The sequence below is a fragment of the Microtus ochrogaster genome, chromosome 17 (genome assembly GCF_000317375.1).
Source record: "Microtus ochrogaster isolate Prairie Vole_2 chromosome 17, MicOch1.0, whole genome shotgun sequence".
Classification (NCBI taxonomy): Eukaryota; Metazoa; Chordata; class Mammalia; order Rodentia; family Cricetidae; genus Microtus; species Microtus ochrogaster.
In genome coordinates, this window is record NC_022019.1 from 13612818 (window position 1) to 13627056 (window position 14239).

The 14239-nt window shown below is 43.5% G+C and overlaps 1 protein-coding gene across 1 annotated transcript in view; it reads right to left on the reverse strand.

The window, feature by feature from the left end:
* Kif13b (kinesin family member 13B) overlaps positions 1 to 14239 on the reverse strand; it is a 150105-nt gene that overhangs the window by 79180 nt on the left and 56686 nt on the right. The window contains exons 6-10 of the mRNA XM_013349264.2: positions 13732 to 13912; positions 7685 to 7772; positions 5016 to 5150; positions 3345 to 3457; positions 2220 to 2331 (exon numbers count right to left, since the gene is read on the reverse strand). Of these exons, the coding sequence (XP_013204718.1) occupies positions 2220 to 2331; positions 3345 to 3457; positions 5016 to 5150; positions 7685 to 7772; positions 13732 to 13912 (629 nt within the window). The remainder of the gene's footprint in view (positions 1 to 2219; positions 2332 to 3344; positions 3458 to 5015; positions 5151 to 7684; positions 7773 to 13731; positions 13913 to 14239) is intronic.

Consider the following 14239-nt stretch of genomic DNA (forward strand, 5'->3'; position numbering starts at 1 on the left):
GACAGGGTTTCTCTGTGTAGCTTTGGAGCCTGTCCTGGCCCTCATTCCTAGACCAGGCTGGCCTTGAACTCACAGAAATCGACCAGCCTCTGCCTTCCAAGTGCAGGGATTAAAGGCACGTATTACCACCGCTCAGCTGATAATTCAAATCTTTAAGGGAAAAAAAAACAAATTAAAGACAGAAACCAAATAAACATGCGTTATTTTTAATTTGAAGTGCCACAAAGAAGTTGCAATTACAGACTAAATTTAATTTAAAAAAAAAAAACAGGTAAAGTGGCTACTTTGGTTCATTCTTCACATATTATGAAAGTTACTTTTGATCAAAAACCGCGAAAAATCAGTGGGCAGCCTCTTAATGAATCTTTACTAAGGAGCACCACCTCGCACAAACCAGTCAGAGCGGACATGGCTGCCTGTGCCCCAATTCTCCTTAAACAGGGGCGACAACTACTTTGTAATTAATGGCAGCCAACTGAACCAACAAGAGGAGAACGCCTGCTGTCTTAACTGAAGTCACAGGGGCCATGTAGATTCTCATTTTAAATCAGGCACATCAAGGAAATGGCCATGAATGACTGGAAACACCTCTATGGCAGTCTGAGGGAGAAGAAACTTATCAGATTCTCCTTCTGAAACCACGAGCAATGTAAGCTAATTCCTGAACACTTCCTGATACTGAAATGTCTATAGTACTCATTCAAAAGCAATTCTTGGGGAGTCAGGAGAGACAAGAGCTTGTTATATAACCCAGCTGGCCTAAAACTGGAGGCAATCCTTCTGCCTCAGCCTCCTTAGGGTTAGGATTATATGTATACCCAGTTTACAAGAGATTTTTAATTATCAAAATTTTTCTTGCCTCCTGCTTAAAATTCCACATTTTATTGCATTTTTTGTCAAAGGAAGCCATCTTTTTGATTTTCTAGTACAGCAATGTACCCAATTTTAGTCTTAGACTTCTGCTAAACTTACTGCAGTTATATAAACAATATTTCAAAGGTGTGCAGAGATGCAGAAATGATGCTAAGAACCTGAAGGTACCTGGGCAGTGATGGTGCACACCTTTAATCCCAGCACTTGAGAGGCAGAGGTAGACAGATTTCTGAGGTCAAGGCCAGCCTCGTCTACAGAGAGAGTTCCAGGACTACACAGAGAACCCTGTCTCAGGAGTGGAGGGGAGAAGAGGAGGAGGAGGAGAAGGACCCTGAGTACGTACAGTAGGGAGGAAATAGATCCCTTGGCAGTGACTCAGTCGGCTGCAGCACCCTTTACTAAACTCCCTGAGGCCCGTTTCACTGTAGTAAGAAACGGTAAGTACAGTACATTCTTACCAATGAGAAAATGAGCCATTACTAAACTATACCAGGCACCAAAGTTATTTCTGTCTTTCTTTTGGTTGTTATTATTGTTGCTTTTAATTGTGTGTGTCTCTGTGTGGATTTAAGCAGGTGAGTTCAGCACCTTTGGGAGCCAGTAGACGGTGTCAGATGCCCTGGAACTGGAGTTTCAGACAACTGTGAACTGTGCTACGCAGATGCTGGGCGGGTCATCTAGAAGAGGCGAACTCGTTCTGAACCATGTGCCATCGCCCCTGCTTCTCTATTCTCAATGGACCATGGTGAGTATTAGAAAAGCAAAAGCTGTGTCCACACCGACACCTTAGTAAAGCTGTCACCTAGTTTACATGCTCTAACACCCAGCCTGATGTCCCTCCCCACACCACCTCCAGAAGACCCCAGGGGTCTATTGTGAAATCCCCTCCAAACTTGTAAGTTGAGCCTCCATGCTCACCCCTCACTGGGGCCGAGGGTCTCCATTTCCTCCTGTTCCCTCACGACACTTCATGGAGGTTTTCCTTCCACATTCCTGTCCCTAGTTCATGCTAACAGAGAAATAGCTGTGTGCTCTACTCTATATTCAGCGGAAGCTTTCCAGAGGGAAAGAAACCAAAGGCTCGGGGGGGGGAATAGTAGAGAAAATAAAGCTTGGAGCAGGTGCCAGGCAGTGGACTCTGAGTGTCAACACTGTTCCCTCTGCACTAGGTCTTTCTTGCCCATTCCAGCTCCAGGGGCCACTGTGTAGCTAACACCCTTTCCCAGGCAGCTACTAGCCTGAACACAGGTGGAGGAAAGGTACCTGGAAGAGATGAACCACTCTTTACTCTTCCTTTCTGCTAACCACAGAAAGTAGGCTAATAAAGGACAAAGAAGATGACTCACCTTGAGAAGCCACGTGAGAACTGAGTCCCGGTAGGGAACAAACTTATTTTTGTTTTTGCCAGCGCCCTGATCAGCTAGGGCCGAGATAACCAGACCCAGGGTTGTGAGAGACCTGCATGGAACAAAAACCACAATTATCTCAACCAAAACATATCAAATGTCACATTAGTCGCAAGAATGGACAGCAAGGTGCCCTTGTGCCTGCATGTGAGGAGCGCTGTGGTCAGCACTTTGTGGTCAGACTGAGCTCCTAAAGGCTCAGTCCATCTGTGCTACTTGTAGCAATAAAAATGCTTAGCATTATTTGTTTTTCATATTTGCAGATAAAATATATGAAGTGTAAAACTTCAAGTAAAGATAAAATAAACAATGAACATCTTCAAGAAGAATCCACAAGGTAAAATACCAATTAAAGCAATAGTGCTAACAAACACATTTGCACAAGTCAGTCAGATTCCATATTAGAGAAGTGTTCCACAGTCCCCATTTGTTGCCTCGACTCATGGTTGTGGGAACCCTGAGGGGAGGGAAGACTTGATTCCATGAAGAGGTAACGATTCAGCCTGAGGGAGAACCATATGCATTGATATAGTTGGCAGGTGAAGCAGTACTTAGTAAAGTCTTACTTCTGACACTCTGACAACCCAATGTGGCTGGCACATTCACTCAGAGATGGATGGTCACTGGCTTTCTCTCCATTGCAGGCCAGCGGTTCTCAAGAGGAGAATGACTATGCTCCATAGGTAACAGTAAGTCAAAAAGAAGAGACTGGGTTGTCAGAACTGGGGGTCATCTCTTAGTGAGTGGATGCCAGGGAGTCTACCAAACATCCCACAATGCACAGCATCCTCCACCCCCAAGGACAAGGAGTCATCTAGTGTCAATAGGGGTACTGTTGAGAAGCCCTGACTTGACTGAGGGCTGTGCTCCTCGGTCCCATCAACAACTCCACAGATGAGAAAATGAGCCTGGCTCATGGGAAACACTAGAGAAAAAAATCCAAACTGCTTGTTCATCATTGCCTCAATCGTTCCAGAATCATCTTACTCCAATACCCACAGATGTTCCCCTATTTTTCGATCAACTCTGTAAAGCAATTCAAGAATGTGATTCTGGGAGGCTTACTTGTTGATGTTGCTGCCCTCCTTCAGCCTGTCGCCCGCAGCTCCAGTTTTTGTGGCTCGTTCGCTCCCAGCTAAATCCACTAAGCTCAGCTTGCCCACTTTCTCTCCAGATGTCTGCAAAGAAAATCGACACATGCTGGCAAACAGCTAATGAATGCCAAAAACAGGCTGGCTCCTTCGAACAGCTTATCGTCTCATTTGTACTGCTGCTGTGCACTGCAGAAAAACACCACCTAGCACAAAACTGACAGAATTTGCTAGCCCAGTCGTTAGCAAACAAGGGACTTGATGGCCTCAGCAAAAATGCTACAAAATGGGACATTTTGGAGAGATTGGTAAAATTTTCAGAGATGTATACAAAAAATGCTCTTAAGATCAAAAGATTAATGATTTGAAACTGTACTTAAAATTTCACAAATATTAGCCAGTTATCTAGAGACAATATAGTTACATTCTTGTTTAAAATTGTTCAAAAAGTCAAAAACATTTTCTCCTTGAATCTGACTGGCTTTAGTTTTCTACCATCAGCTGTGGTCTTAGACAGTGGTGTTTCACTCCACCAGATCACAAACTCGTGACAAGTTTTCTATTTTACCTCATCATCAAAACAGAAATTGTGAGAAAGCAATGTTAGGATCTGCAGATTCGACTATTTTGGAAACTTCCCTTTAAAATCTATATTATCATCTGGCTGGGAATGTAGCTCAGCGGCAGATGTTCACCTAACATGCAGAAGACTCTGGGTTCTGTTCTCAGCACTGCAAAAAATACAATATTTCCATAAAATAAACATAACAAAAGAATATTTTGCTTTCCAAATCAAAAGGACTTTTAAAAAAGTCTTCAATGTGGTATTTGCTTTGTTTTGCTTTACACTAAAAAGGAACTCAAAAACAAGTAACTTTGTTTCTAACACTAATCTGGATGTGATGGAGGAAAAAAGTGATTTTTCAGCAAGGAAAAACACTACCAATGTGGAGCACCCAGCCAGGAGGTGATTCTGGCTTCCAGTATTCAAAACTGAGGTCCTGAGGGATGGATTTCGTAAGGCAGTCTTCACATGACGGGAGAGAACAGGGAGTGAGTCGGCAGAGATGTTCCCAACATGCAGAAGCCCTGAGTCTTCACAGGGTCCCAAACGAGCGCTGCAAGGGTGCTCTACACAGTCTAATGATCTTATGGCATGCTTCCCCAACACAGGCTGCACCAGACAGCCCACATCAGGGTGTAAATGCCCAGCTGCTGTGGTCACTGCCCTCTCTCTGGAATGGGGTGGGGGAAGGTCTCAGGCCTAGCCCAAGATTCCCTTGCAGCCAGGCCTCAGGGACTTTCAGACCCTCTTGCTAACGACTGGAAAGCAGAAGCCAAGTGTCTTTCCTGGCTTTTTTTCTACCATCAGGCAGGTCATGGAATCTGAGGTTCCCAGGACGTTCTACAACTTCCAGGGTGCTAAGAGGCAGCTGCACTGACAGAAGCAATTTCTCCACTCCTGACTGCAGCTGTAGTGTCCCTGTGGTTTTAGGAGTGACTCCTAGAGTTACTGGGGTGCTCCAACAGCACTGCAGCACCTCACTCAGCTTCTATTCCAGTCAGGACCTTTGTCCCTAGTCCTGACCAACAGCCACCATCAGAGAGAACAGGATGAGCCATAATCACTTTGGAAGCTACTCACCCCAGACTTCACATCGTACAGAGTATGTGTCAGGGTGATCTTGAAGACTGCGTGGGACCGGCTGCTTTCCTCATTCATGTTGGTTGCAGCAACTGTGCGAGACTTGTTGCCCTCGGACATCAGAGACTCGATATCCTAAGTGGAAACAGGTTACAGGCATGCATTTGGTTATTTGTGAGTAAGTGTGACTCTCCCACACTAGCACAAGCACCCAAGTTCTTAGAGGCTACATTTTGTTTTTCAGCGAGAATACAACAGCTCCACACTGTTTCTGAGAAACAAGTAAAGTACATTATTTACTGCAGACGCGGGAGTAAATGGCAGCTTTGACACAGAAAAGCTAGAACTTAGATTCCCTCAACCCACAGATGGGATCTTACAAGGTAGCCCAGGCTGGCCTCAACGTTGTGATCTTCCTGCCTCTACTTCCACAGTACTGAATCACAGATGTGCCATGTTGGGGACTGTGGTCCCCCAGACCCTGAATTTTTTGTGCCAGAATAAACAGCTTGTCTTTCCTATGCTTGCAGCTACTCTGAGCATGAGCCCGATGGCAGGGCAGTGGTTTCTGATGGGACTGCAACCGAAAGATCCCGAGAGCTGAGGCGTGGCCAGAGCCCTATATAAGCTGCCCCTGAACACAATAAAGGGGGCATTCTTGGGGAATTCAAGGATGAGCCATGTCTCTGTCTCTGTCTGTCTCTTTGTATGTTTCAATTTCCAACACCTTGTCCGGCTTATGAACTCTCCCTGTGTGGGCTACAGACATAGTACCACAGTACACTTAGTACAGGCGCTACAGAACCGTAGTATATGTAGTTGCATGGACGCTACAGTGCCATACACAACATTAGAAACAATTCTTTGAGTGACATGAGATGCTGATATTCACCTACTCCAGAAATTAAAAACAAAACAAAATTAAGTACATTTAGTTGTAAAAAGCAACACAAGTTTATGCTATTAAAACAAGTTATCTAAAAAGCAAAAAATAAAAAAGATTTTATTTCCTTTACCCCAGCCAGGTGGTGGTGGTGGCGGTGTACGCCTTTAATCCTAGGCACTCGGGAGGCAGAGGCAGGTGGATCTCTGGGAGTTTGAGGTCAGCCTGGTCTACACAGGAGTTCCAGGGCATCCAGGATGACACAGTGATACCCTGTCTTTTCCTCACTCCCAAGAGTTACAAGCTCTGAAAATGACTAGAGCAATCCAACCTTAGCTTCATTAATTACAACACAAATTATCATCACTGGGCTGGGAATAGAGCCCAGGAGCGATAGGCTTGCTTGGTGTGACAAGGTCCTGGGTCACAAGCAATAAAGAACAAATACACACACATAGCAAAGTCATCGACAAGGATCTGTGAAATGAGGACTGAGAGAGATGGGAGCACGCAAAACAGCTGCCTCCCACCACCCGCTGCTCTTTCCAGTGAAGGAGCCCTCTCTTCCGCTGAGTCGGCTGTGGCAGAACCAAGAGGCTGCATTTCCCAGATGTCTTTGCCACCCAGCCTGGCCACATGATTAACTAAAGTGTAACACAGACCATCTGGGTGATCCTCCTTAATGGAAGCAGGCATGCCATCATAGCTCTGCTGTAAGAGGCATTAGGAATGTAAGAGGCTGGGATTACAGCATCTCCCTGTGCAGAAGGGAAGGACCTGAGGTCCCTACCAACAGCTTGGAGTCGTGACACCAGCCTCAGACTACCTATTTCAGACATTTTTCCCCCCACAGGAAAGGACAGTTTAAATCACTGCTTATTCTTTAACTCACTCATATGTATATTGAAAACATCTACCATATGCCAGGTACTTCCTAGACACTAAGGATACATAACAACAAAACATCTAACAATCCTTACAGAAACATTAATAAAATCCTGGTATGTTTTTATGATGTATATACTTGAACATAATCTCTTTTTTTTTTGTTGTTTTTTTTTTGTTTTTTTTTTTGGGACAGGGTTTCTCTGTGGTTTTGGAGCCTGTCCTGGAAATAGCTCTTGTAGACCAGGCTGGTCTCGAACTCACAGAGATCCGCCTGCCTCTGCCTCCCGAGTGCTGGGATTAAAGGCGTGCGCCACCACCGCCCGGCACTTGAACATAATCTTAAAACTGCCAAACATCTATGAAAAATTCCACAAGTCATATAATTATACTTCTGCTGTATAAATTAAAAAGAATGGTACTTAGTAAAAAAAATTTAACATAACAAATACTCTCAAAGTAAAATCATTAGCTGCAAAAATAGCAACACAGGCAAAACCCTTTCCAGAACTTTCCCAAGGCCATCCTAGATCCATCAGTTGTGATGACCCAGAGGCCCCACTGTAACTAGGTGACATTTACTGCCTAGTTTCTATGAGTTACTAAATGATGGTATTGTAAATTTTAAAAATATAACACAGGCCTGGAGAGATGGCTCCAGAAAACATGAATTCGATTTCCTGCAGCCACATAACAGCTCATAAGACTGTAACACTAGTTCCAGGGGATCTGATGCCCTCTTCTGGCCTCAGAGGCACCAGGCACACACATGGTACACAGGCATACATGCAGGCAAACACTCATACATATAATAAAAATAATAAAAGTTTTAGAATACAAAGACATGTAATGAGCCAAAATTACAGTAAATTGAAGCAGCTTATATAAAGAATGCTGTTACCTTGTAGCTTGTGACAGCCAGTTTAGAAAGTCCATCCACGTAGGGTCCCAACACACTGTGCTCTCTCACTTTCAAAGTTTGACGGCTTCTGTTCATGACAGAGATGGGATCCATTAGTGATGACCTTTTTTAGAAGGACTTGACTGTGCTTCATAGAAATGTACACTTCTTTCAAGACGGAACCCCCCAAAGAGCAGAGGAGCTGACTGGATTCCTCGAGGATTTAAACCTAACTTTAAAACCCTTGCTGGGAAGAAAAGCTTGAAAATATGGTAAAATACCACATGCCTCAAAAGGGTAAGCGTGGGAAGTCTAGTTACTACCACGAAGAATGCAGAGTCAAATAAATACCAACAATCTCCTTGTCTATCCCAGAATCAGCACCAAGACAGAAAAACCACAGGCGTAGCTCAGCAGTGAACAGACAAACAAAGACAACAAATGGCTCTCACAGCGATTTAAAAGACACAATGCTGAGCTTATCTAAGGCTTGCCTGGTTGTTCTAACAAGAGGGTCTGCACACTTTATCACACTGACACACTAGAGAAAACGGGGAAGAATGGCTGTTTCAATAAATGCACAAGAGATTCAATAAAAAAGAAGCAAATGTTCATTAGTTTCTAAAACAAATCTCCCAGCAAGCTTGCAGCTGTGGCACTCTCAATGCTTTCAGCAAAATACTAGGAACACCTGTCCAGATGTTGGCTAAAGGGCACCAAGTTTCGATCAGGATGGGAAAAGTCTGAGACCCACAAACAGCATGGTGACTACAGTCAGTCATTGTGTAATAATCATAATTCAAAATTGATGGGAATGGGTTTCACACCACAGCAAAAATAAAATGACAATTGAGGTAACAAATAAATTAGTTAAATTGAGGAAGCTGTTCCACAGTGTCTACATATCCCAAAATAGCCCACTGTAATCTATAGAGGAAAGTATTGTCAATTAAAATTATTTTTAAAAAGAGTAGTTACTAACAGTGAAATCTTAGGTGATGATATTGTTTTATCTGTATTATGTGTTTGTTTGGCCACCAAAAGATACTACGTTTTCAAAATAAATGAGTTAGAATGTTTAAAATTCTGTGGTAGTTTTTGGTGCCTAAGGTTCATGCCCCTCAGCTGACGCCCATGCTCCTTTACAATCTTTCCTGTCAATTGTCTTGTCTGCCCACCTCTGCCAGGGGTCAAACTTTATTTGCATAATAGACTTTGCCTTGTATTAATAATAGTTTTGGGGATCTATAGTTCCTATACAATCCCTGGTATCTAAGAGTCACTCAGAGAATTAACACACTTGGCTAACAAAGTAGAAACAACTACGGTGCCAAAGAGGACTTGCGAGGTATCAGCCGCAGGGTTTGGTAGAGTACAGTACAGGTAACGGGGGGGGAGGGGCTGGAGACAGAGTACAGGGAATGGGGGGGCCTGGAGACAGAGTACAGTAACAGGGGGACCTGGTACCATCTCTACTTCATCCACCATATGGGAAGCGAGCAGAGGTACTGAGGAAGTGGGGAACCAAGAAATAACTCGGCCATCTAAAAGCCTTACTGTCTTTCAGCTTAGTATTACCTAATGATTCAGAATCTTCTAGCATCCTATGTTCAACTTAAAATGTTCTATGAATGCAGATGATGCCACGTGGTTGATTAATATGGTGCTGAGCTCAGCTGAAGTGGACACAGCCTGAGATTTGGGTTACTGCTCACCTTTTACAACAGCACATAGTTTGCGATTAACTTTTAGTCCTTCAATTTTCCTTTTTGTTTATATGTATACGTATGTGGGTGGGTATATGTGCATGTTCAACTGTGTGTAGGCATGTGTATGAACAAATGTGTACCTGTGGAGGCCAGAGGTCAACCTCAGAAATCACTCTTGGGATATTCTCCACCTTATTATTTGAGACAAGGTCTCTCACTAGGACCTGGGATTCCATGAGTAGCTAGCTAGGCCAGCAGCCTGTAAGCCTCAGAGATATGCCTGATTCTGCCTCCTTAGTACTGGATTACAAGCACACACCATCACACATGGATTTTTTCTTAAACATGGGTTCTAGGGATCCAATTCAGGTTCCTGTGCTTTCACAGCAAGCACCTCACAGAGTAAGCTGTCTCCTCAGCACTACCTCCCCCTCCTTTTTATGTGTGTGTTTTGTTAGCACTTATGTCTGTTAGCCACTTGTAAGCCTCGTGCTCACAGAGGCCAGAAAAGGACCTGGATCTGGAGTTAGAGACGATGTGAGCCACCGTGTGGGTACTAGAAACTGAACCCATGTTCTTTGAAAGAGCAGTAAGTCATCTAGCTCTCCAACCTCCCTGCTCCCGTTCTTAAAGACAATGTATATACACTACATTGTGCTCAAGCAAAACAAGATTATATTGTTTTACATGATAGTCACTGAATTAATAAAATCAGTACTTCATTTTATTTTTTATTGATATTTCTTGAGCTCTACATTTTTTCTCTGCTCCCCTTCTTGCCTCTCCCCTCTCCCCTTCAACCCTCCCCCAGGGTCCCCATGATGCTCCCAATTTACTCAGAAGATCTTGTCTTTTTCTACTATTTCCCATGTGCATTAGATCTATGTGAGTCTCTCTTAGTGTCCTCATTGTTGTCTAAGTTCTCTGGAACTTTTTTCTGCTGTGTAGTACTCCATTGTGTAAATGCACCACATTTTCCTTATCCATTCTTCAATGGTGGGGCATTTAGTTTGTTTCCAGGTTCTGGCTATGACAAACAAAGCTGTTATGAACATAGTTGAGCACATGTCCTTGTGGGACAATTGAGCATCCTTTGGATATATACCCAAAAGTGGTATTGCTGGGTCTTGAGGAAGGCTGTTTCCCAATTTTCTCAGAAATCGTCACACTGACATCCAAAGGGGTTGTACCAGCTTGCACTCCTACCAGCAATGCAGGAGTGTTCCCATTACCCCACAACCTCTCCAGCGTAAGTTGTCATCAGTGTTTTTGATCTTGGACATTCTTACAGATGGAATCTCAGAGTTGTTTTAATTTGCATTTCTCTGATGGCTAAGGATGTTGAACATTTACTTAAGTGTCTTTCAGCCATTTTAGATTCCTCTGTTGAGAGCTCTCTGTTTATGTCTATACTCCATTTTTTATTGGGTTATGTGATCTTTTGGTGTCCAAGTTCTTGAGTTCTTTGTATATTTTGGAGATCAGACCTCTGTCTGATGTGGGGTTAGTGAAGATCTTTTCCCATTCTGTAGGCCATCGTTTTGTCTTGTTGACCGTGTCCTTTGCTTTACAGAAGCTTATCAGTTTCATGAGGTCCCATTTATTAATTGTTCCTCTCAGTGTCTGTGCTGCTGGGGTTCTATTTAGGAAGTGGTTCCCTGTGCCATTGTGTTCAAGTGTACTTCCCACTTTCTCTTCTATGAGGTTCAGTGTAGCTGGCTTTATGTTGAGGTCTTTGATCCATTTGGACTTGAGTTTTGTGCATGGTGATAGATATGGGTCTATTTTCATTCTTCTACATGTTGATATTCAGTTATGCCAGCACCACTTGTTAAATATGCTTTCTTTTTTCCATTTGATATATTTTGCTTCCTTGTCAAAAATCAGGTATTCAAAGATGTGTGGATTGATATCTGGGTCTTCTATTCGGTTCCATTGGTCCTCCTGTCTGTTCTTATGCCAATATCAGGCTGTTTTCAGTACTGTAGCTCTGTAGTAGAGTTTGAAGTCAGGGATTGTGATGCCTCTAGAAGTTCTTTTATTGTTCAAGATTACTGTGGCTATCCTGGGTTTTTTGCTTTTCCATATGAAGTTGAGTACCATTCTTTCGAGGTCTTTGAAGAATTTTGCTGGGATTTTGATGGGCATTGCATTGAAAGTACTTCACTTTATTAATTAATAAAATCATTTTTAAAATGAAGTTTTCACAAATACTCTGGTTGAAATAAAATCTTATTTAAAACTTCTGATCCAATTACTTTGACTTTTCAGAAACAGAAATGCTTGTAGGGTCTGGCAAGGTGACTCAACTGTTAAGAGCGTTTGCTGTTCTTGTTGCAGGCTGGAGTTCCACTCAACAGACAGCAGACTGCTTGCTCACTACGTTAACTCCAACTCCAGGGCATCCATACCCTCTTCTGACCTCCACATATGCACACACATGCACAAAAGTTTTTACATTAAAAAGGAAACCATTTTTTTAAATCTTCAAGGAACTTTCATAGAAAAACACCACAGCCCGCACACGTTGAGCCCTTACTGTATGCCGGAAGTCCAGAGACCTCAGGTGTACCACACTCTCAATCTTCACAGCAGCCCTCTGGGATGCTGTAAATAGCATCATTCATTCCCTGTGCAGTTTGCCGAGGACGTGTAAGGAACTTGCTCAACCAGTAACAAGAGGATCCTGAGCTGTGAGACTCCAAAGCCCACGTGCTGAGCACTAAGCTACATGCAAAACAAACTAGTAATCACTAAAGACTAAACACACCTGACTGGCAGACTTCAAACCAGTCTGCTGGGGATACAGAACACAGGCATAAACAGCTATAAAGCCTAACAGTTGACTGCTCCTGGGAAGGGTAGGTCTGAGCTATCTCAAAGAAACTAGCCATCTCACAGAGGTCAAAATACAAGGAAAGCAGGAAGGCTGAATTAAAAAGTACATAGGGAGCAAAATGTGACTGCCTAATCCATGACTACCTATCTCTGGCCTCTGGCTTCTACATACCTTACCCTCCAGCTGAAAGATGACCATCCTGCAAATGAATGATATCCATACACTTCCACAAGGCTGTGCCTATACATGAGTGGGTCTCGTCTCACTTCTGAGTGGACAAACCCCTACTCAGCATATAAACCATCAAGCACCTCTACAGAATCCTCTCTTGGCTCTGGAAAAGGCCCCCTCCCCTTTTTACACTCTGCTTTGGGTTAGCGTCCCTCACAAGTGAGAAGCAGACTGCATGCCCCTCTAACTTGTCTGCAAAACTGATTCTCTCCATACTATGGCTCTTCCTCTGAACTGCATGGGGCCTGGCATATAAGAATGACTTGAGGGGCTGGAGAGATGGCTCAGAGATTAAGAGCACTGACTGTTCTTCTAGAGGTCCTGAGTTCAATTCCCAGCAACCACATGGTGGCTCACAACCATCTGTGATGAGATCTGGTGCCCTCTTCTGGTGTGCAGGGATATATGCAGACAGAACATTTTATACATAATTAATAAATAAAACTTTTTTTTTTTAAAAAAAAAAGGATGACTTGATACACAATGGATAGGTAAAGTGTGGACAAACTATCAAGTGTCAACTCAAGCTCCAGCTGAAGATCATTATCAAAGAAAGGTGGCTGTCAGGTACTGAGATCCATTTGCTCTTGATTGAGCCTCACTGGGATTCTCTGTCTCTCACGTCATCTTTCCTGATCCACCCTCCTCACTCAAACAGTCTTTGCTTCCCACTCTCCATCTCCCCACCCCCCTGAGGTACATAGGTTCCTCGGCTACCTCTCCCCCTCCTCATTCAGTTCCATGTGGCCGCAGGGTGAGCACAGCAATTCTAAGGACCTCCTTATGCTCTAATGCAGTTCTCTTTCAAAGTCACCATGAAATCAGGGGCGTTTCTTACCCTGGGAGGGGAGGGAGTTTTTACATTAACTACCCTGAGAGTGCGTTCAAGCTCCCAGTTTACCTCCCACCTCAATTCACACCTGGAACCAACCACAGAAAACCACCCAAAATTTACTGCCTCTAAAGAAAAAAGCTGAATCACTGAAGGCTACAGCACACTCGTATTAAATGACTGCCTCTCGCCACCTCTGTTTTGTCTGTGGCTTTGGGTAATGAGAGGAGAGGCAGCATGGCACAAGTACAGACCTGCATCATCACTCTGCCTGCTCCAACGACCCCAAAACTGGCTGTGGGAAGCTGATCCGTGTAAACATAAATCACAAACAGCATGGCGAGACCACTCTCCACTACAGTTCAATTACAGACTTCTCTAAAGGCAATCTGTCTGTTTCAAAAAGGCCCAGCACTCCAGCCTCCAAGTCTTTTACCCTTTGGGGTCAAGAAGGTCTCGAACTTTCTCATTATAAATCTCCATGTAGGATACTTCGACTTTAAAGCTCTGCTCTTCACTCTCCTCTTTCTGGGTCCGCTCGAAGAGTCCACTGCAGAGTCTGGGGATTAGTCCTGGCTGGTCGGCTGTGCCCATCATGGTGTAAGACTTTCCAGACCCTGGAAAGGAAAAGGAGCCATCACCACCTCTTGGAGAAGTCTAAAGGCAGTTAACCCTATTTCTACTACTTATAACACATTTTTAGAATTCAGACAAATGCACAAAATATAATAAATATACACATAAGAAATGCATCCAAGAATAACGAGAATGAAACATACAGAAACTTCTATTACTTGTGTAAAACAAAACTAAACATGGTCTAGAAAGAAAAAAAAAACTTATCCAGCATAATGACCCATACTTCTAATGTAGCACTCAGGAGGTAGAGGACGAGGATCAGGAGTTCAAAACCAACCTCCACTACTTGACACCATGTTTTTTTG